Genomic DNA, 24050 nt, shown 5'->3' with positions numbered 1-24050 from the left:
GCAAAAAACTTGTTTTGATGAGTTGGAAGAGCCGCAAAAATATTCCATTGAGCACATGGATTGATAATATGGACAGATTAGCTACATATGAACGAATTGCATGTCGACGCAAAATAAGAATGGATAAATATGAAGAAATCTGGAATGAATATTTAAGCGATAAGGCGGATAGTGGTGGGAAGTAGGGGGAGGAGAGAGAGGTGGGAAAATATTGTTTAAAAAGGTGTAGTCATAGGTATATCAATTCAAATCTGAATTGTCAAATTGTGTTACTATTGTTATTATGGCTTTTGTTGTATGTGTCTCTTGCAGCTGATGTTTATATTGAAAAAATGATGAAAGATTTTTTTTAAAAAAAACAAAAAAACTGGATAATTTGTTCTGTGTACATTATTATTATATTCAGAGAGGGGTGTTGTTGTTTATTTTATTATTTACATGCCCTCCACCTATGGGTCCCAGGGTCCAACAATTTAAAATGCAGTTTAAAACCATTAAAAAAACTTACAACCACAGAAAATAGGGTTATATTTGCTCTAATGACCCTTTCATGCTATTTTAAATCTACCTATGTCTATTAGCTGTGATGGAATCTCCAGGTTCAGAATCCGCATGCTGGTTCAGATACCGGATGCTGGTGAGCCATAGCAGGAAAGGCGAGGTTGCCTTTGTGTCCTGCCTGTGAGTTGTGGAAAAGCATCTTGTTTGCCAGTTTGGGAAACAAGATGCAGAATTAAACACGACTTTCAGTATAATTCAGCAAAGATATTGTTAGCTTTGGTCCAAGTAGTACTGGGTGACACCCAACACAGAGCAAATCTGTTTCAGTCACACTAACAAACTTGTACGTTTGAAACAGATTTTATATATGCATATACAGTGGTGCCGTGGTTCTCGAACTTAATCCATTCCGGGAGTCTGTTAGATTCCCGAAACCATTCGAAAACCAAGGCACAGCTTCTGATTGGCTGCAGGAGCTTCCTACACTCAAGCAGAAGCTGCGTTGGTCGTTCGGCTTCCGAAAAACGTTTGGAAACCGGAACATTTACTTCCAGGTTTGCAGTGTTCGGGAGCCGATTTGTTTGGCAACTAAGCCGTTCAGGAACCAAGGTTTGACTGTAGTTTTAATGCTATTAATGTTTAGCTGCTTTTTAATTCCTGGTTTTGTCCCTCCATGTTTCTTTAACAGTTCTTGTTTTTAATCTGTAACCTGCCTTGAGTCCCATATGGGGGAAAAGGTGGGGTATAAATAAATACATAATAATAATTACTCAAAACCAAGTTGTGTCATAAGGGTCTTCTGACAGTGGGTGGCCCAGAGGTGACATCTGCACCCAAATTGTTCCACGCTTACTGAATTTGCTCTGTGTCTAGGCTTAATGGCATACAGGACTGTTTCATTACCTTTACATCTGTTCAGCAGCTGGTGTGGTTTAGTCCCTCTTGTTCTCTGCAACAGGGTGGCATGATGTATCTTTTCACTGCATTAGACAGAATAGGTGGGTTTGCTGGGGAAATCGTGGCAAGTTGGTGCCTCTGACATTGTACAGCCATGGGCCAAATTACCTTGTGAGACCGCTTCCTGATCTGGTATGCTGCTTGTTCCCCTGAGATCTTATATTTGTACTGGCAAACAACTTAAGCCTTTGCCTTTTTTTCTCCTTTTTTCTTTTTGTTTTGTTCCTCCCCTGCCTCCGCCCCTCTCCCACATTTCTACAGCAGCAAAGGAGGGAAAAGGAATTAAGGAAACAGCAAGAGAGGGAGCAGCGACGGCATTATGAGGAGCAAATGCGCCGAGAAGAGGAGAGGAGGCGTGCCGAGCATGAACAGGTAACCCGCATCTCCTCCAGGATGAATCTGCTTTTTATGGATGAACCTGCTAATTTCCAAGGTTGGAACCCAGTTTTGTCCATGTGCGTTCGCCCAATATCAAGCTGCTGTTACTTGCAGTTCCCTGGCATGTGCGTTGTCATCGAGCACATGCTTCTGAGCATCATTGCATTTTTAGGTGTACCCTTAAAACACCATGCCTGCATCCCCCTACGAATCTAATATTGTTCTTTGATGTGGTTCAAATAAAGGCGTAAATGATGGGTTTGTCATGTGAGTGCTTCCCCTCCAGTGCCAATCTCACCTGAGTGAACCCTTGCAGGTGCTTTGTAAAAAAACATTACCAGCAGCTGCACAGTCTGCTGGGATCTGTACATGTGATGGCTTGCTCAGACATTTGTTTCCAACGTCTTCACTTTCACTTCCAGCTGGCATTTCAGAGTCACCGTTGATTCAAAATAAGCATTAAAGTGGCTTAGTGACTCTGCCCTTGGAAATTTAAGAAACCGTGTTTCATTCATTACACTTGTGTGCTCTGTTGCTTTCACTGCCAAACTCTCAGTCACTTGTTCTGTGTTGATTCCTGTCCATTATGTGACTTGCCAGCTCACTAACTAATGCAATAAGGCTGGATATCTTCTTCTCACAACCACTTCCTCTCTGCAAAAAAAAAAAAAAAAAAAAAAAAAGGTTGTTGATTTGTCTCTGGATGCTTTCTAGCTTTCAGTGGGGAATATGTTTAGAATTGACTCAGGTATCTATAATGGACTCTTCAGTTTATCATTACTGGAATGTGCTGCAGTGAGCCTCAGGCTCTCACACTCTCCTCTTCCAGCATAACCACAGAGAGGAGAACAGCAGATTTTGCTTTCATGTTTGATTAACTACTGTTTAGTGTTACACCCTGAGCTAAACTTGTTAATCTTAACTATGGTTTGTTTGAAACGAGCCACCTTCACAACCCATGGTTTGCAGCTGGCTTGTTTCAAACAAAACATAGTTAAGATGTACCACAGTTAATTTGGATAAAATGGCAAGCTGTGCTTACTCCAAAATGGAAGCAAAAGTTGCCAAACTCTTTGCGGTCGTGATAGATAGTGGGGGGGGGGGTGCCAGGCATGGAACCTCTTTCCTGATACAGACATCACTGCAGCTTACCTGCAACTGGTGTTGGGCAGGGTGGTAGCAAAGTTAGGAGTGTACAGGTGCACTGATGGCAGTGAAAGATGGACTCCATCAGTGCATTCACACAGCTCTGACCTCACTGCTACTCTATCCTGTCCAAGTGCTGCCCTGGCAAGCTGCCAGGATGGTGATATTGGGAGGGCAGCACCATGGCTCTTGCCCACCACACCAACTGCTGCTGGTGTGTGCCAGCCCAGGAATTGCGCCAGCTCATGCTCATCAAGATAAACCATGGTTCATCATGATCTGTGAGTACAGTCTATTAGTAAATGGGCAAGGTGGTCTGCATCTTGCATTTTTTGGCCAATGTCAGAATTTAGGGTGAGTTGCAACGTTTAGAATGAGTTAATGTAAGATGATTTGAATTTTATGATGTTAAGATTTTGTTTATATTTGTTTTACTGTGTGTTGTAGAACACCTTATGCTCTTTGGAGGACAATAATATTTATTTATTTATTTATTTATTTATACATACATACATACATACATATTAAGTAAACAAAATACAGAAAATAAAGAAGGAATTTATTAATATTGAAACTGATGATTATATTAAATCTCAGCTTTCAACTTCATTTTCCAAAAGAGAAGTACGTTTTCAGCCCATCTGGCATGAAGACGGGGTTGAAGTGCCTGATAAACACAATTTCAAGACCAGAGGCTTTTTCTTTAAGGAAAAATCTTACAGCCATCATTTTCCTACTCGCAACGCCATGATGATGAGCAGTACCCAGATAAACCACACAAAATGAAAAGTTGCACCTTTATAGACATATTTCAGCTTTTCTTGGTGCAGGAATTGGGTACTTGAATCAAGCTTGGAGGTAGCCGAATCAGCTAACCTGTGACCCTCCAGATGTTGCTGAACTGCACGTGCATCAGTCACAGCCAGCCTGGCCAATGATCAGAGATGATGGGGTTTTTAGTTCAGCATCAGCTGGTGGTCCATGCGCCACTCCTGCTTTTAAAAAATAGCAAGTCTGAGTAGAATGCTTGTTCTCAAATTAGTTGAACAACATCTGATCAGATTTGTTTAAAGAGCTCTTCACCAGTGGTGGCTGCATTTCTGTTCAGTTTATCAGATGATTTATCCCTACCTCTTTTTACAGAATTTGGGTAACTGTGGCACGGAAATTGCCTTCCTTATTTTATGCATAACATACAGGCAGCCCTGAATGTTACTATGCCGTCTACTTTGTGGTATCTCAGCAGCGGTTTTTTCAAAGTTGCATGGTGTTCATCCAAATGCTTTACATCACAATAACACTGCATTCCCTTTGGTTCCTCTCCTTAATGTTTCTACGGTTCTTTCTTCAAATTTCAACATGTGGCCACTTCTTTCTCTTTGAAATTACGGTTCTTTCTTTTTCTCTCCTTTTTTTCTGCTCCCTGCTGCGCACCCAGGAATACATCAGGCGACAGTTAGAGGAAGAACAGAGGCAGTTAGAGATCCTGCAGCAGCAATTACTGCAGGAGCAAGCTCTACTTCTGGTAATGGGGAGTCAGGATCCCTGTCGCATCCTTTGCCCAGCCCTTTCTGTGTATAATGAGACTGCATGTTATTAGCCAAATGTGTAACTGGGCCTTCAGACCTATAGGGTTGCCATCTTTTTTGGAGATTTGCCTTTCTCCTATACATTATAAATCTGAGTACCTTAATTTGTTCAAGCATTGGCATTTGTAATATTTATTAAATTCCCAACACATTCAAATGTTTGGGGGAGCATGCAGTAATGGAATGGCCGGCTGGTAGTCCGAGGGTTGGCTCTAGCCCAGGAAGCCATTTTATTTGGCCCTATCTAGTTTGAGTCAGGGCGCATTGTTAAAAAGAGATAAATATCCTATGCCCTAGCTAGATGTTACTTCAGAGCTTCATGCTTAGCTCTATTGATGTGTTTTACTTCTTCTTAAAAGCAGCTGCTAGGGCAGGCACAATTTGGATCAGAGGCATGACACTGATAGAGGTTAACCCCTTCCCCTCTCCGTGCCACAGCCCCAATCTAAATCCACTCCTGGCTGCTGGTAGCTACAGAAGAGAAAATAAACAGGCAAGGATCTGCAGCTACTAGCATCTCTAGGGGAGTTACCGTATTTTTTGCACCATAACACTCACTTTTTTCCTCCTAGAAAGTAAGGGGAAATGTCTGTGCGTGTTATGGAGGGAATGCCTATGGGTGGCATGCCTACGGATTTTCCTCCTCTAAAAACTACGTGCATGTTATGGTCAGGTGCGTGTTATAGAGCGAAAAATACGGTAATTTAGATTGATTACACCCACAGCACAGAGGGAAATGAATTTTTTTCCTTAATATTTGCACTAACATACAGGACTGTTTAATTTTTTATAGTAATAGTCACCTGGTATCTAGAGCTGGCCAGATTAAGGATTAAACATATATAGTCTGAAATGAGGATTAAGCACGTATAGTCTAAAATGCAGTATTCCTGCTACTGCTTCTAGGACACCCTTGTTCATAGGAAAGCATGTGTCTTCTCCCTGAGCTACAGCCTGTGAGAGCAGTATTGAAGAGCAGGTGGACTACCAGTGACCAGGCTTGAAGTTACAAAACCAAAAGGCTCAGAATCAAAGTAGTCCTTGATTAAAACAACAACAATTTTAGGTGGCAATCCTAAAAGTCTAGGCCAATGTGAGTGTGGAGAGTCTCGTTCAAGAATTATTTTGCCAACTCTTACCCAGGTTCACTCCCGTCACCTGGCAAGAGAATTGTCCAACTCTCTGCTGTGCTAACGATAGCGTGCTGCAATGGTTTCTTCCTTGAATGCAAGCACTGCCACGCTCTGAATGTTTTTGTTGCCTTTCTGCCAATAACTGGAGCAGCCATTGCTGTGCACGTCTTTTCCTCTGCTCAGTCCGCTTCTAGAACATCCTTCATTTTCATGGAAGGAACAGGCCTCTGCTGCGTTTATTGCAAAGCTATTAATTGAAAGCTACTGGCACTGTGTGCTGGAATACAATCTTACTGAAACGTACTTGCTTCCTGTAATCTCTTCTTGGTTTTATAGGATTCGACGGCATATTTCAGTTGCAGGCTGCTTAGCTTTACATTCCTGACAGAAACATTTTTGCACTGTCTTTTCATGCTGTTTACAGTTTTGACATGGTTTATTTGCTGAATTTCCTGCATATATACTCTTCCCTTTACTCTCCCCACCCTGCCACTTAAGCTAAATTTATATCTTGTCTTTATTTTGGATGTGAATTGTTATTCTTTTCATTTTTCTTTTTAAAAAACAGTATTATATTTATCAGTGCTGTTGGAGAGGTCATGCCTTGTTTCCCTCTTCCCAATAGATCCATTAATTTAAACGACTGGACAGAGTATGTTAGACTTTCCCAACCTAGAGCTCTCCAGATGTGTTGCTCCACATCTCCCATCATCTCAAACCATAGGGCCATTTAGCAGGGACTGATGGGAGTTTGAGTTCAACATCTGCAAGGCAATAGGTTGGGAAAGAATGGCATATGCAAACCCTTCATTGCATAAATAGTGTTTCCCTCCATCAGTTTCAGATTGGACTACTAACTGAACAAAGCAGCAAGTTTAAAATAAACTATTTAGAAAGAAATATGCTGCCTCAGCAACGGGTTTTCCAGACTTTTCTCTGGGCATGCAGTGCGTTCAAGCTAATTTTCAGATAACTCAGTGGTACCATCCAGATACCAAATATGCATGATTTAGGAGGCATGCTTAAACTACAAGCTTAAACGGCTTCCACACTTGTTTCAGACTGTCACAATTTCCCAACAAAATGTGATGGTTTTGTGAGTATACCCCGCTTCCCCCAAAGTTGTCACATTTGATGGAGCCTGAAAAGAGATGGTGTGGACCAGAGTTCCTGCTGTCTCAAGGCCACATAAATGTTTAGCACATAGCTTCAGAAGTAGTGATGAGTAAGTAGTTCAATACATTGGGGGCAGGGTAAAGATCACAAAGAATAGAATAGAATAGAATAGAATAGAATAGAATAGAATAGAATAGAATAGAATAGAATAGAAACGATTCCTTTTTAATCAGCAATATGCTTTACAATGGACACCACCCAGACAATAAAACAAGTAAAAAGTAAAAAGAGAAACCTGCTTCAACATCTGCAAGACCCAGGGTCCATTTGGTCTCTTAGGGTTACTACATCCTTGCTATTTGGGCTTCAGTTTCCACTTGATATGTATCTGTGTTTGCCTTTTGTTGTTTCCCTCAACACCATACTGGCTGTGTACCTTTCAAGCTGCCATGCTGCTTCTAAATATTTGTTTGGCTTACATGTCTTGGTAGGAATATAAGCGCAAGCAATTGGAAGAGCAGCGGCAGGCAGAGAGGCTACAGCGGCAGTTGCAACAAGAGCGGGATTACCTGGTCTCCCTGCAACAACAGCAGCAGCAACAGCAGAGGCAGGACCAGAGACCAGCAGAGAAGAAGCCGCTTTACCATTACAAGGAAGGGCTGAATGCCAGTGAGAAGCCAGCGTGGGCAAAGGAGGTAGGAATGGCCGTGTTTTCTGTTTTGCACCTTTCCCTGGGGTAGGAGGCAAAAAATCAGCAGAGCCAAAGACATTTACAGTGTTTTGCAAATATTTTCAGTGCTGCCAAAAAAACCCCACCCCTTTACCCCTTTTAAAGCTGATTATTCAAAATGGCTACTTCACCTGCATTGCACTCATTAGCCCTGTGGTGTCATCACAGACCCAAATCTGATTGGCCACATGGTGTTATATGATGGCATGATCCCTGATTCATCCATATGACTAAACCAGGGAGCAAGAAGTATCAGCAGGGAGGAGAAAGGAAAGGAGACTGTTTTCACTATTGTTTCAAGTAAATATTTGCCCTATTGAAATTGCTGGTTTTTACTTGACAATTAAAACTGCACAATGTTTGGTATAGCTGTAGCAGAACTACTATATAATAAATACTGTAAAAAAATGCAACCCTTTTAATGCCTACGTTAGACTGTCACATATTCACCATGAAGTAAAGTCCTAGTTGTGGAGATTTGCTTGGAATCCATTCTGAGGAATGGTTCCACCATGCTCCCCTCTACTTTGCTATCGTTACTCAAGAATGCTTAGATAAAAGCCTTGTTACATACAGCTTGAAGGGGCTTTAGTACATAAGTCTAGCGTTCATGAATGGAGTCCACAGAAGACTCACTGACATCACCTTATGGTAGAAAGTGGATTTGAGATTCTCATGTCAGGTGAATGAGGCCTCAGGCTTGTGCTATAATGAACTGTGTGAGGAGCGAAACTGCGCAACTGTGCAGCAACCCTCATGAACATCTCTCTGAATGCCACCGTTGTGCAAATCCATTTCTCAGAGGAAGTAGTCTGGAGGGTCCTTTTGGCCAATCTATGGCCTATCTTCGGTATTAATGGTGACCAGCGTCAGTTCTCTGATGAAGTTAATTCGGGATGAGTTTGCCATCAGCCTCTCATTTTGTTTTAAGTGCCATAGATAGTGCACAGTTGCTCCCATTTTCTACCCACAGCATTCCAAAGATCCCCCAGGTAATCCTCACATAATCTATAGATGGCATTGAAAAATAAAATGGATCTTCACCTTGAGTGGGGAGGGGGGAGAAAAAAGAAGGGTGTGTGTGTGTGTGTGTGTGTGTGTGTACTGGGCATCCAATTTGCCTGTCCAACACCATTGTCTATAGGTGCCCACAGTGTCATCCTGGCTGATCCCCCACAGGTGGTCACTCTGGAGTATCAGTACTGTACTGTAGGTATTGTGTTTTGAGACCAACCCCAAAAGGTACTTACTGGGCGGTTTTCTTCTGTAATGCACAGGAACTGAACCTAGATCAGTGGCTTTCAAACTTTGTACGTTAGGGAGCCCTTTCCACATATATTCACGCTCTGAGCAACATTTCCACATCTGCCACAATAACCTCAGCACATCGCAGAAATCTTAGTTTCGTTCTAAGGTGCATGCTCAGTTCATGTGAGGATATTGTCCATGTCTGATGGATCTCAACCACTGCCTGACATGAACAGAGAGAGGGTGCTGTTGAACGCACTCTGTGCCCTTGTGGCAGGATTTTGCTGGATAATTCAAGTCCATGGCAGGCAATCAGTCATTCTAGGAAGCTGCTCTCTGTTACTGATCTTCATGTTGAAGAACTCAGGATCCCCCAGAACACAGTTTGAAAACCACCGGCCTAGACTGTGTTAGGAAGCTGCCTTCTGGCCTAGCATATCAGCAGCAGCTCTTTCATCATGCTATGGGTGCCATCCATTTTTATTTATTGCCTGATTGGCCACAGTTCTGTATGAAAGTCTTTCTCCGCACGTTGTGCTTCACGAGCTAGTTCATCTTCTCCTGTGACCCTGTTGCATGTAATTTGTCTTGACGGCTCCTTATTTGTTAACTTGCTAAGGCGAGAGGCGGGGGGGGGGGGGGACTTGAAAAAAGAGGACAAAGCTTTGAACACCGGCCCCAATTTGTTTTTGTGGCTTATTACTGATGATGCCTGCTGATGGGTCAAGGTCAGGAACACCCTGCTCTTATCTCTGCTGTAACTGTGCCAGCTGCTGAATAAGAAACTAGCATCCCCCACACAACACGGTTGCCCTGAAAGAAGGTATTGCCCATTCAAAAGGGGATTTCGGGTATCACTAGAGCAATGGTAATGGCTATCACTTCAAAAGCTTCTTGTCTGTTGCAGACTCTCCATTTGCAGGAGTGTCCTATACACAATTCTGTTCTATAATGTAGAATTTAGATTCCTGAAAATCGCCACTATCATTTTCATTTCTTCTTATCTGAAAAGCAGATTTCTTGCCCTTGTGGCTGTGGGAATGTGCTAAATGAGACAAGGAGTGGGGAGCTTTGTTCACGGATGGAAACACCTGCATTGCATAGTTTTGTGTGCAATGGGAGCAACTTCCTCGTGGAACTAGCCCCGATCTAGCAGCTGTAATGGAGGAGTGTTGAGGGAAAGAGAGTCAAAATCCAAATGCCTTTTTTGTCTAATGGGTGTGTGTGTGTGTTTCTCTTTCTCCTCTGTCAGTCAAGGAGCCCTGAAATTGACTAGACAAAGTGACAACAGCTTCTATACTAGTCAGTTTCATACCTAGAGGAAGGGAGGAGAAGGAGGAGGGTTCCTGAAAATCCTGAGCAGGAAGCAGAGCATACTGTTGAATTTAAATGATTTTTAATGAAATTACTTGTGAAATGCTTGCAGCATTTTTGCACCCACATGGCCCTCATAGCAGCTGACAATAGTCAGACAGATAACTGTAAAAGGTATAAAAAGGGCAACCACAATGACTGAAATGTTGGAGCAATTTGCTTATGGGGGGTGAGAATATCTCAGCAGTAGCCAACATGGATTACATGTTCTAGCACCCCTGACTACTGGCCTCGCTGCCTGGGGCTAATGAGAGTTGGAGTCCAACAAAATCCACAGGGCACTATGTTAGCTACTTGGGGGTTTTTTAGTTTAGGGGGGAAAGGTGACTAAGCAGGGTGTGATGGAGCTTTATACAATTACGAATGCTTAGAGGGATTGGATAGAGAAACTGTTTTCACTCTCTCTTAACTCTGGAGTTCAGCATCATGCAATGGAATTGATTGGGCAGACAAAAGAAAATACTTAACTAACTTGGCAGGTTCACTGCTGCATGAGACAGTGTGATGACCATTGGCATAGCTAGCTTTTAAAATGGGATTAGAGCAATTTATGGAAGACAGGTCCATAATAGCTAAATGGCATTTCCACGTTCAGAGGGAAGGTGCCACTGAATGCTGGTCGCTAGGTGGAGGGGGCCAATGGGAGAGGGCTGGTGCCTTCATGCTCTCCTTGGGAAGTTCCCAAAAGCATTTGACTGCCCACTGTTAGAAATGGGATGCTGAACAAGACAGCCCCTTGATGTGTTCCATTCAGGTAGTTATTATGCATTCTATGCAAAATCAGCCTTGCTGAAGAATGCTGGGCATGTTCTGAGTGACCTTCTCTCACCTGTGAGTTAGAGCAACTAGCTTCCATGCAACCCTGGATTGGAGCTGAACTTTCCAAGCAGGCAGGAGCCCTGGTACTTCTTTTGTTAGAAGCTAATCATGGTGAAGGACATTTGCCAATAATTATATACTCGTGCGATTAACCAAAAACATGTGTTTTAATAGTTTGATTTCTGTAATCCTGCTTTCCCAGGTACATCAGCGAGCTTTTAATAACCCACCAGTTATTCCAGCTAAGCAGAACCACAGTTTCGTGCCCCAACAACTGGTGACTTATGTTACTGACAAAGGTGTTGCTCCACAATCCAACTCTAAGCCCTTTTTAAATATTGTTAAACCTCGTGGTAGACAAAACCAACGAGCATTAGACCCTCACAGAAAGGACTTTCCGGACTCTGCTAAGCAAACACTCTGGGTGCCTGTTATTAAGATCTCCATGCCAAGTCCACAAGAAGAGCTAAAGAATAGACCCATCTTTATAAACCCCAAAACCAGTCTTGGTTTTCATGAGCAGTTGGGGGAAAATGGCATGAAATCCCCCAAAGGGTCTCGGTCGCATGGGTGCAGTCCTGAGAGGCAAATGAGATTGGAGGTCAAGTGTGTGTCTTCTCCCCACCTTCCAGAAGGAGGTAAGCCACCACTGCCTCCCTATAAAATCAAAATGAATTTCCAAGAACACAGTGTGGACAAGGAGAGGAAGCAGCTTCATTCTCATCTACACCCAAGTGTCATTACCTCTTCGAGGAGTGTTCCGTCATTGTGCAATATCTCGGCAACACGTGATAACCTAGATCTGAGTGCTTCTAGTCCAGCATGCCTCTTGAGAAGGATGAAGATACAAGCTGATGAGACGAAGAAGCATCATGCATCTTTGGAGAGCCTCTTAGAACATCGCCAGCTTCCCACTGGGGTCCATCATGTGCAGATGCAGAGGAAAAGAATAGGGCGAAGCATGGAAGAGTTTCTTGCTCTGGATCTTTGTCCACAAACTTCTCATCTGAATGTACCCAACTTGACATCTTTGTCTTCTAGCTCTCGCTCAGCATCTTTAAATTCCCTTTCATTTTCTTCCAACTCGGATCTGATTCAGTCTTCCAAATCTTGCCAGGGTAATTCTTCTTCTGGCATCACTTTGCAGATGCCTCTGGGTTCATTTTCTAATTCCTCCTGTTGGTCTTCCAAACTTCCTTCTCAGGTATCTCATGCGAAGCAGACTCTGGGTGTGCATGTTCATAACTACATATCTCTGTCTTCGAGCACACCGGACTTGAGATATGCTAGGCAGCGTCACTAAAATGTGCCGGGGAGTGATTTCTCTCGCCATTGCCAATAAGCTCTTGCCATTCTATAAGCTGGGGCTTGCTCAGGGGCTGGTGCCGTGGTGGAAGCAAATTGTATCGAGCCAGGGAACTGGGTGTTGCTTTGCTTCTGGTGACTCCCTGAGCCTCACATGTCTTTGAAATTATTTTGCAAAACCGACAGCTGCAAAGTCAAGTCAATTAATGGGTTAGGTAAATCAATTAAAAGCATTTTGTTTGAGTAAAAAGCCCCTCCCTTTGAATATCTGTAGCTGATTCTTTTTAAAAATATTTTTAATACATATACTGACAAAAAACACGGAGGCCAGTTTAATTGACTGAAACGTGTTCTTGATAGGCTCGTTTCCTTGCCACTCAGAATTTAGCTGTTGGAAATACATAGAATATAGCTTCTATTTGGGACCTTATAGTTCTTTTAGGTATACAGGCCATAAATGAGTCTAGTAGAAATAAGGCATACCAGAAGTTGCCTGATCAGACAGTATGTCCATTTATCCCAGTATTCTCTTTTCTAGCTGGCAGCAGCTACCCAGGATCTCTGGTACAGATCTTCCCTATTACCTGCTTGCTGATACGCTTCAAGATGCCAGGAAGTGAACCTGGATGTTTCTACCTTTGAAACATTTGACCTATGCTATGGCTTCTTCCCAAACTGATTAAAGGCCACAAATTACGTGGCAGTGCCTTAATCATGTGCATGTATTACAAGCCACTAGGAGATCTTCCATCTTTATCATGGGGAATACTAACCTCTTCTTTTCTATAACTGTAATAGAGTAAGTGGTGTATTTCTAATAATCTCAAGAACTTATTTCCAAAAATAAGTTCACCTTTGGCATCCTGCCACCACCCTTACTGTCTGTATGCTCATATCTTTTTTGTGAACTGCCCTGAGACCTCTGGGTATAGGGCGGTATATAAATTCAATTAATAATAATTATTATATATTTTAAATTTTCTGTATGATATTATACCTCAGTATAACTACCATATAATTATATGCTATGATTTTAGGTGATTGTTTCAATCCAGTTTTCCACATATAAATCCACATATATTTTCCTATTTGCTTTTTTAACCTAGTAATTGCCCCCCCCCCCTTTTCTTGGAACAGTAGAGAAACAGACACACACACACACACACACACACACACAGCCCTTCTCTCTCTCTCTAATGCTCAGCTGTAGTTAATGTAAATCAAGGTTTTAAAACTGCCAACAAACCATGGCTTATGAGTTCGGTTTGTTCTGGTTTGTAAACTGCACTTAAGGTGAACAATCAAGTAAACCATGGCTTAGTGTTACATGCACAATCTTTTTTAAAAGGAGATTTGAGTTTCAAAAGTAGTTTGCTATGCATTGTATCCAGCAATGCACAAAACCACTTCTGGCTATTCAGAACTTCTTGTAGAGTTCTTTTGATCCTGGCCTAGATCAGGATCCAAAGGATTCCTTGCTTACTTTTGCTCACTTGGTTTAAGTACAATGTCTTAAAAAAAAAAGTATAATTATAATAGTTGAAAATAGTGATGGGTGCTCACTTGAAAACCAGTGACCATTCCTTTCGAATGCTGAAAAACCTTTGAGGGACTTTTCAAGCATTTGAGAGGATTACTTGCAAGGAGGCAGTTTCCCTCTCTCAGCTACACTACCTGCTACTCCCTCCTCCAGGGGGGAAAAGCTCCATCTTCCCAGCCAAGATAGCAGATGGCTGAAGTCTCGAAAAATGAGAGAGGCACAGTGCATCTCTCTCACTATCCAAAGCTAATCGCTACCTCATGATCTGGGTGTTTGTGGCAGGCTGCGATATCAGGTGTCACGGAAGAAGGTCCAGCATCCAAAACGCCCCTTTTGGAGTGATGGCATGTGATGCAGGGCACGTAATGTTGCAGGAAACAATGGTTAAGGAGTGAGGATTGCTTAATATTACTTGCATGCTCAAATTGTGATGAAATACTGATTGAGAAGAAGAATCAAATATGTTTTAAAATTACTTTTAAAGTGTGATTGCCTTTTACACTTTTGAACTTTTTATTGTGATTGTGAAATGGTTTCCACCAGTTTGTGAGAGTGGTGGACTTGAGGAGCCTCTTCCTGTATTATCACTGCACCTGAGACTGATTAGAGCATAAATAAAGGCTAAACTCATCTTACTGCAAAGTGTGGTTTGTTCAGCTGTTTGCCTAAGAGTTATTTTTATAAACGTGGAAAACTTTGAAAAGCATATAAGCTGCTGGGGCAGGGGTAATCTTTTAATACGGCAAACGGCGTTTCCATGCACTTTGGCTTCTGTCACATTATTCCATTGCACCAGAAGCGGTTTAGTCATACTGGCCACATGACCCGGAAAGCTGTATGTGGACAAACGCCGGCTCCCTCGGCCTGAAGCAAGATGAGCGTTACACCCCATAGTCACCTTTTACTGGACTTAACCGTCCAGGGGTACTTTACCTTTTTACCTTTATCTGTTTACTCTTAATACCACCTGATCTTAAATCCATTTACATGGAAATAACTCCCATTGATTTCAGTTACTTCTAAGTGCATTCAGGACCATATAAAACTATGGGGGAAGCATTCCATTGATGGAATCTGAACTTTAGACTTGAAGACACATCAATAACTTTCTTGTGAAACAGATCTACTAAGCAGAAGACTCAGGTGTCTGTTCACTTGCCAGGTTGTGGAAATACTATCGGTTAAAATAGTTGAAGGGTAATACAAGTGCATCTCATACTCCACTTTTTGGATTATTTGCATTGCCTCCTTAGTCCGCTGAACATCCTGCACATTCCTTCAGGAGACAGGTTTTAGTCTGGTCATCTTTGGTCTAGACTTGAACGTAGGCATGTTTCCTGAAATTCCTTGGAGACCTATTGAAATAATGCTGTCACCCGCTAGATGTCATCCCAATATTTATGCAGATGCATATTTGTTCTGAAAACATATTGTTTCTTATTCTGTCTCCCAACTTGCCTCATTTCCATGTGCTGCTGCTCAGTAGCCTTAAGATGCTGACAGACTAACCCTAGATAACCCATCATAGCTGATTTACAATGCAGTACTGTATCTTTTTTGGATTGCCATATGCTGTAGGTGACAATTCCTACCCCCAGATGCCCTTGTTAAACCTTTTGGGGGGAATAACTACTCCATACCTAGCTTCTTAACATTAAGCTGATCTTCTTGAAAGCCGCAACTGATTCAGTTATGTAGACTGCTCTTCCAGATCAAGCTCATTTCACAACAAAGTAGTCGTGAGCGTTCAATGATGACATCCAAAGCAAAGGTTATTTTAATCCTGTTGTCCTGTGGTAGTTTGCTGCCAAAGATGATTTGGCCCCCATGTGGAGTTATTGGAGCCTGTCCCAGAATGCACTCTACATTTACTCTGGGAGCAGAGGACAAACCGGAAGTTCCCAAATATTTGGCCAACCTTATCGACTACTTCACGGTCATTCGGAGGACGGCAAGCAAGAAGCATTGTAAAGAACAGAGGGCCAAATAAAATATTTACCCGGGGCATTTATTGCTTTGTAAAACCACTAAAATTATGCCCTGATGTAATATATTGGCATGGTAGTTTGTACGTAAAATGTGTGAAAGTGCTTTTTATAATTGGATAATTTAATTCTCCCTGCTGGGTCAATGAGAGGCAGCCAGTATTGAAGACTGCAGGCTGCATTTGACGAAGGGGGTGCACACGTCACGGTAGTGGCTTAGCCTTCTGTGGAGGGGAGAGGTCCTTTCAGAGGAGACAGTGGGAGATCTTTTTATTCCTTGGCAAATTACCTTCAGACTTTTTTTCATCACAACTCTGATTTGGGACACTCTGAAACAAGCAAGCAATCCCTTTCTGATCAGCTTGTCAGTCCCTTCTTTTAACTGCTGCTCCAGGTTTTGTGTTGTGTAAGAGGATTTTTTGAAAGAGAATCTTCCCTGCTTAGGTGTCCCCCCCCCTTTTTTTTCCTTTCCTTTCCTTTCCTTTCCTTTCCTTTCCTTTCCTTTCTTTTTTTTTTTTTTTTTTTTTTTTTGGAGAAGTCATCTCAAGTATCTTGGGGGCAGCCAAAGAATCAACAGGACTCTGCTCAGAAAATATCCTCTCTCTTGAATGTAGTCAGGGTGTTTAAATATAGCCAACTAACAGTCATTCCACCTAAAGTATATCTAGTGTTTGTTTTTGCTATTTTGAGAATCTCTTTGTAGCACAACTGTAATAAGAAAACTGAAGAAGCTTGGTAAGCATCCGCTTGGTGATGGTGTAAATTTGCATATAAAGATACGAGCCTTCTTGAAATTAAACACTTGATGTGATTGTTTGCATTTGACTCAGATCTGGAATTATATTTTGTCTGAAATGATTCACTTTCTTTATGTTTCTATGTCAACACAATATCTTTTAATCAAGCTTCATCACTGGATTTTGCAGACAAGCACATTGCCTTCTCTTGCTGCCATAGTGTGTCACTTTTTGAAATCTCACTTAAAGCATTTCTTTTGTCGTTTGTGGTATCAGAAGAGGTAAGGCTGCTCTCGCAATGCAGATTGTGGTCAGTGGGTTCTATCGCCTCTAAGCCAGCATTTCCCAAACAGAATCCCACATTTTCTGACATAAAACTGAAGTCTTACTTTCACAATGTAAGAACTCCCTGTACTCTGGAGAGCCTACCCCCTTGTGCTTCTTTGTGAGTCTCTGTTCAGGACATGCCTCCTCTGAGGTCAAATCATTCTGCTGCATCTTTACATGTGGGGAAAGGTCCAGAGCTCATTTTGCATGCAGAAGGTTCCAGATTCAATCCCTGGTATTTCTAGGTAGGCAAAGACTCACCCCTGAAATCCTGAAGAGCCTCAGCCTATCACTGTATACAATACTGAGCCAGATGGACCAATGGTTTGACTTGGTATAAGGCAGCTTCCGGTGCTCCTACCCTACCAGACATTATTTGGCCTGTGTGAGCAGTTATTGGAAGCTTTCACCAGAAGTTCCCAGATACCTTTATTGAAGCAATTGTCTGATCAGCTGGAGCTGGATGGTAGGAGGCAAGGCCAGAGCAGCAATTCATACAGAGATTCATTAGGCAGCCTCCTTTTGCAGGCAGATGCTTCAGGCTCATAAAAGCTTGAGTCTTTTAATTCTGTTTCTCTTGGCCCACCAGCAGTTTTCTAGTACACCCTGGCACGCAGTTTGGAAATTTTGGCTCTAAGCTTTCATTTTGACAACGTTACCTTCTGGCTGTGCACTCTTACCGCTGCCCTTGCCTTTCCGAAACCAAAAGCAGAGGTCATAGCAGTGACCTGTAAGTTGTCTGTTGGTTTCATTATGCTGCCTATGCTCTCTGTACAGTCTTTGGAATCGCCAAAACCAAAGAGCTCATTCCCTGGGAGGAGCCTGGTATTCTCCGCCTTTGCATGCCCTCCTTTTCAACAACCTGCTCCTGTTTCTGTGGGGCTTGCTCATTTTGCTATGGCCGGAGCCACACTAGGAGATTTTTTTTGAACACTACGGTTCAGATTTTGCAAATGACCGCAATCCGTGATCACTGCTATTGTAATATGGCATAAAAATGCATTTTCTTGCCTCTGATTTATAATCTCCTGGAGCTGTAGAAATGTCAGCAGTCTGCTTGGGCAGGGTTTGATGGGCTGCTTTCTGGAGGCGAGTTGGAATCTGTATGAAGCCTGTACAGCCATTTTTTTAAAGAATATGTGAGTAGAATATAAATTGGTATCACAACATTCCATATATATATATGGATCAATTTGGATCAAAACTGCATTCATTTTGGAGTAATTTGATGACAACTGATCCCATTCATTGTAGGCTCTGGGGAACCTACATGCTGTAGCTATTACCTTTCTTTGTGTTCATTGTGAAATGGAAAAAAAAGGACTTTCATATTTGGAAAAGCACAAATGTACATGAGATACGTTTTTGTGGTAAGCAAAAATAAGATTGAGGAGAAATGAATAGGGTGCCAGTTTTCAAACATCTAAAAATACTTTCCATAAAGAAAAATGGAAACAGTTGTTTACTAGGACAACTGATGCCCGGGGAAATAGCTTGGAAGTAAGAGCAATTATGCTATTTCTATTAAACATACTTTGCTTGATTGCATATGTGAGATATGATACCATTGCTTGATAAACTTGAAGTAGTAACCTCACATTTCATTAGGCAAAATTTATGGTTTGTTGATCATTTGTAAGCCTTGATTGTGGTGTCCAAGCTGCAAGCCATTCATTACTTATACACCAAAATCCATGTTTACAAATTGTTAAATAAAGTACACAGTATTCTTCACACACCTTCCCTTCCCATCGCATCCACACACCCACAATCTTTACACATTTTCCTCATAGTTGTTAGATGTCTATTCTTTCAGCTTTTTAGTGGGGGATTGGTTTCTTTTTACTGCCTTGTATCACACTGCAGAGTTAATAATAATAATAATAATAATAATAATAATAATAATAATAATAATAAATTTTATTTATATCCCGCCCTCCCCAGCCGAAGCCGAGCTCAGGGCGGCTAACAATAATCAAATAATCAAACAATCAAATAATCACACATTCTAAAAATATTTCATTATAAAAATTAATTAAATCAAATTAATGGCAACCGATTAAGCAAGATTCTGTGCAGGTTGCCAGAGGAGGGAGTCAGGCTGCACCCTGACCAAAGGCCTGGTGGAACAACTCTGTCTTGCAGGCCCTGCGGAAGGATGTAAGAGTACAATGTTGTTTGTCATAAAGAAGCATATTTTAAATTGTAACGGTATACAAGGTGTCGGTTGTCTGTTTTAAAGGAATAATTCCGCACTGATCAATCGTGATGCCTGTCTTTTGTTTTATACTCAGTTGACTTCTTTTACCATGAGTGAGATGAAATCTGCAAGAATGAGTATGACACTGAACATTAGTCACGGGGGGCAACAGCACGGGAGATCTGTTGCATGCCCAGGCTCTGTATTCCCCCACCTGACCGACTGATGGAGCCTACCTGGTCCATCAGGCCCACCCCCTAGGAGGCCCTGTCTCTAGGCCTGCCTTCCATTGGCATCTTTCCCACATCCAGCCATTTCACCTTCTGGATTTTAGAACCTCTCGCCTAATCTGTTCTTGTACATTACCATTCTTTCATTTCACATGTCTTCCTTTTTCTCTCCTTCAGCTGATTTCTATTTCATTCAATGGCTTGAGTTTTTGTTTTTGAATTTTGCTTAGCTCTCCCTGCTGATTCCCACCCAGTGCTGCCCATTTAAAAACTACCCTTTTCTCAATTCAGTGGGTTCTTTGAATGCAGCAGGTAGATCTAGACATCTGCAAATACCACTTCACTGTCTGCCCTCTAAGTGAAATGTATTAGCTGACAAAGCATGTTGTAGTGGGTTCTTTTTACTGATATGAAAGTCCTCCGCAGTAGCAAAGAATCTGTGTTCAAACATTAATTGTTGGGATATTGCTGATGTTTTGGAATGGCTGGTTGGAAATTTGAGCTAAGGAAATGGCTGTACAGGCTCCAGGTATATTATAGGCCGTGCATTCAGGTAACTTGAGATCACAGCTCCTTTCCCCCCCTTGCTTTAGGTGGAGGAACGTTCCAGGCTCAACCGGCAGAGTTCTCCAGCAATGCCTCACAAGGTGGCCAACAGAATATCAGATCCAAACCTGCCTCCTCGGTCAGAGTCCTTTAGTATTAGTGGGGTGCAGCCTGCTCGGACGCCACCCATGCTCAGACCAGTGGATCCACAGGTACAGTGACTCCGTGGAGTCTCATTTTCTTCTTCTGGTCATATGCAAATAAAATACGACACATGGTCCTCATTCAAGGTAATGTCCTGCCTAAATGTGTTTCATCTGTCAAATATGTGTTTCATGCAATCATATTCAATATGCTGCCTGTGGCAACGCTGTGATGACAGTATCACTGCCTTAGTTCAGTTTATTTGGGCAGGCTGAACTAATCTTGTAAATGCAGAGACATATTCCAGTTAACACATCCTATTTCAGCCCCACTTTGGAAAATACTTCCTTTCCCATGGTGAGATGCAATACTAGCATGCATGCATGTAGTTTAGAATGCCCAAATTATTTTGAGGGCCAACACACATTGGCCTCGTTTGCGCATAATGCTTAACCATGACTTAGCCTGAACATGCAAAAGTGCTGCCTCCCAGGGAGCAGATCACAGCTGTTTTCCTCCTACCTGGTCCTTTTAGCCCAGTGCAGCATGGCAACTAAGCCAGTGGTAGGCTTGGTATGTCATGCAAATGTGGGGTCATGGTCAAGTGCTCTCCTCCTTAAAAATGTTCTGAAGCCAAGAACAAACCAGCATGCTTGTGTGATCCCAGTGAGCCGTAATTTGGCTTCCTTTGACTTACGAACCAGGCCACTGTGTTAACCATTTGGGTTGGGATGGGGGAGGAGCAGACTCTATCTTCCAAGGTTAGGGTGATCACACATACATTCAAACAAGCAGCACATTTATTACCACCTTAAGGAAATATAGGGTAGGATGGGGAGAATGTGAGTGTCAAACCCGCTCCAGATCTTGCCTTGGATGGGACCATTGGTCAAGTAACGAATAAATGCACCTCAGAAAGGCTATTTTAATTGTCTTGCACTATTTTAATAGTCTTACACTGATGTGGGGCAGTAGTTCTGTATATGTGGTCCATGGGGAGGTGCATGATGTATTCGGATAAGATGATTTTATTAATAGAGACTCTACTGCCTATCTGCAAACTGCCTGATGAAAAACAGCCACTGCTGAGCAGTTGTAGGGTAAGCGAGCCATGTATTGTTTATGTTGCTTTCTCCAAACCTCATAGAACTATCAATCAAGGATGTGTTTGCATGTTATATATATTTAGGTGCATACCTACCGTAAGTTGCTTCTAATGTACCTTTCCCAATGAATGAGAAGTGCGTCTTAGGAAACACTCATCAGAGGGACAAGATCTGCAACGAGTCCCTGTCAAATGTAGCAACTCAGCTTTCAGAGTATGCTAAATTAACAGTAGCCGAATATCTGAACTTGGGAGTAAAGAAGTAGAATATTTGCATTCTCATGGTTCCATTCATAACCTGATCACCAGTTCCGTTCCAGATCATCCCTCTTCCTCCTTTGTTCTGTTGATAACAAACATTGCACTGTTACGTTGTCAAAGCAGATGTCAATCTGGATGGGCACCTGCCTGCCAAACCTACCATGTAAATTTATCTGAATTCTCCAAAGAAAAGTAGGATACACATGATAAAACATTTTCCCTCATTCTGGAGTTATCAGGTGGCATCTTCCATGAGAGAAAAGTGAAAGATTGTATATGAAACATTGGTCTGCTCCAGTATGGCAACCTTTCTGTCTCACTTGGGACCTTTTCCTCCAACTATGCTGAAACAAAAAATACCTGGTAGCGAGCAAAATTTTACCATAATTGCTTCTCTCCCCCACCCCCAGCTTTCTTTTCATTCATGCATGTCATTTAAAACTATCCAACTTAACAATAATTTTGCAGGAGTCAAGTTCCCTTTTTAAAACTGATGGGGAAATGCTGAGGGACCCCCACCCCAGTACTCTAGACCTCTAGCCCTAAATAAACCCCTATGCCTCTGTAAATGTAGTATATTTATGCACATCTTAGAGGAGGCATATAACATGGGTAAAGTGGGTAGACGCCATCATGTTCAGAAGAGACCACTGAAATGAGTAGAATTTACTGTGTTTCATAGGCTGCAAGTGATACACAAGCTTCGTTCAGTTGATCCATTGCATGGTGGTAGAAATGTAATTCAAAATCATACAGCATTAGCACTATACATTACAACTACTAACAGCAGGCACAAAAATCATTAAGTGGTCCTTCAAGGCTCTCAACAATTTTCAAGTATTCCCTGGGGTGAAAAGGTGTTTGACCTACTGGTCTACTGTATGCATCACTAAATCTTGATCCATCCTAAAGTATTTCTAAATGCAGAGCCCTCAATCTTCCAGAGAAGCAGATTGTACTTGGTTTATCATAGAGTCTACTTTACTTATGCTTTGGAAGCCAATTCACTTCCACAGCATAAAAATACACATTCGTAGCTTGCTCCTTCCTTCCTTCCTTCCTTCCTTCCTTCCTTCCTTCCTTCCTTCTCTCCCCTGTCTTTCTTCCTTTCTTTTGGCAACTCAGTGCAACTAAAAAAAGTGGAGCACCAGCCTTGCAAATAAGTCTCTATACATGGTTTATAACAATTCTTTATAGATATATACCACATAGTAGCGGCAATGCAATAAAAGCTAATAATTTTTGGCAGCTCATCAGAGCCTGAAACTCCTGAAAACAGCCACTTCTTCTTTGCATTTTTCTTTGAAACATGAAGCTAAAATGTCACACCAAACCAATCACTGCACTGCTGCACCAATACATAAAAGCCTGGGGAAAATCAGGTCTCCATTATGTTTTTGGATATGCCTGCAAAAACTTTTTTTTTTTTTTTTGAAAAAAATCTCATGTATTTTCTTAAACCATTTCACAAATAACACATGATCATATAGTTAACGATTATATCATAACGATTATATGTAGAGAGGGGTAGAATTAAGGCTATATGAGGAATCTCATATTTGGCATTTCCTGACCTCATTCTGCTTAATATTGTAATCTTTGAATCTTCTTATTACATTTTTGAATGGAATTTAAAAGAAAAAAAGCAAACCAAAATAAATGTGGAACAAAGTTTTTTTTTAAAGAAAAATTGCTTTACAACTATTCATTTTTTAAAAAACACAAAATTACATTTATTTATTTTTTCCTACTGATGGTTTTGTTTTGACTTGGTGCATAGATTCCACATCTGGTCAGTGTGAAATCCCAAGGACCTTCCTTGCCTGCCTCTCAGTCACTGCATGAACAGCCCACAAAGGGAATGGCTGGGTTTCAGGCGGCTCTGACGGTGACCTCTCACCGCACTGAGATGCCAAGGCAGAACTCGGACCCCACCTCCGAAAACCCTCCTCTCCCCCCTCGCGTTGAAAAGTTTGACCGAAGTTCTTGGTTACGACAGGAGGAAGACATTCCGCCAAAGGTAAAAATGAGGTCACTGCTAACTTGCAAGGTTTGGAGTAGAGAGTAGCTCAGTTCCTCTGCGATGGCGCCTTAGGCCTTATTTTTCACACTTTATTGGGGGTTCATCAGCACTGGTGCCTCCCACAGTGTGTACAGATCTGGGCAGGCGTGTCCCCTAAATTCTAGAGAGCATGCAACAGGGGCCCTGGTGGGAAGGGAGTGTAGCTTTCTGGCTGAACACATGCTTTGAGTGCAGAAGTTTCTAGGCTCGGTCGTTGGCGTCTCCAGTTAAAAGGGTCAGATATCAGATGCGCAGAAGACCTGTGCCTGAAACATTTGGAACCCACAGTCAGTCAGATCAGGCAGTGCTCTAGCAAATGGGTGGATAATAGCATGACCTGGAATACGACGGTTTACTGCATTCCATGGTAGGCCATATCTCCCTGGTGCAGGTCCACTGCACATTTAGAGAAATCCATCTGCCATGTAAAATGTAAACTGACCCTTACTTATAGATCAGAGTGGGCCTAACATTATCCCTGCCATGGCCTCCATAGCAGCTAAGTGAGCCAGCACGAAAGGTAAAGAATTTGGGTCCCTCCACCCTCCCCCTAGTAATTGCCCCAAGCAAGTTCTGTACTCCTGCAAAAAAAGTCTACTTAACCAGCACCTGGGATA

General features: G+C 42.1%; 1 protein-coding gene across 8 annotated transcripts in view; it reads left to right on the top strand.

The window, feature by feature from the left end:
* TNIK (TRAF2 and NCK interacting kinase) overlaps positions 1–24050 on the top strand; it is a 295635-nt gene that overhangs the window by 229683 nt on the left and 41902 nt on the right. For 4 of the 8 annotated variants that reach the window (XR_014156696.1, XM_081862117.1, XM_081862119.1 and 1 more), the window contains 5 exons: positions 1720–1830; positions 4421–4507; positions 7312–7515; positions 19909–20073; positions 23152–23391. Coding sequence is in view for 7 of the 8 variants with exons in the window: in XM_081862117.1 (XP_081718243.1) it covers positions 1720–1830; positions 4421–4507; positions 7312–7515; positions 19909–20073; positions 23152–23391 (807 nt within the window). In the remaining variant the exon portion in view is untranslated. The remainder of the gene's footprint in view (positions 1–1719; positions 1831–4420; positions 4508–7311; positions 7516–19908; positions 20074–23151; positions 23392–24050) is intronic. The other 4 variants (XM_081862118.1, XM_081862121.1, XM_081862122.1 and 1 more) reach the window with 4 other exon arrangements.

This window comes from Podarcis erhardii (genome assembly GCF_964252035.2).
Source record: "Podarcis erhardii genome assembly, chromosome: 5".
In the NCBI taxonomy this organism is placed as follows: Eukaryota; Metazoa; Chordata; class Lepidosauria; order Squamata; family Lacertidae; genus Podarcis; species Podarcis erhardii.
Note: the sequence above shows the minus strand (reverse complement) of the source record. Positions and strands in the feature narration are given on the sequence as shown.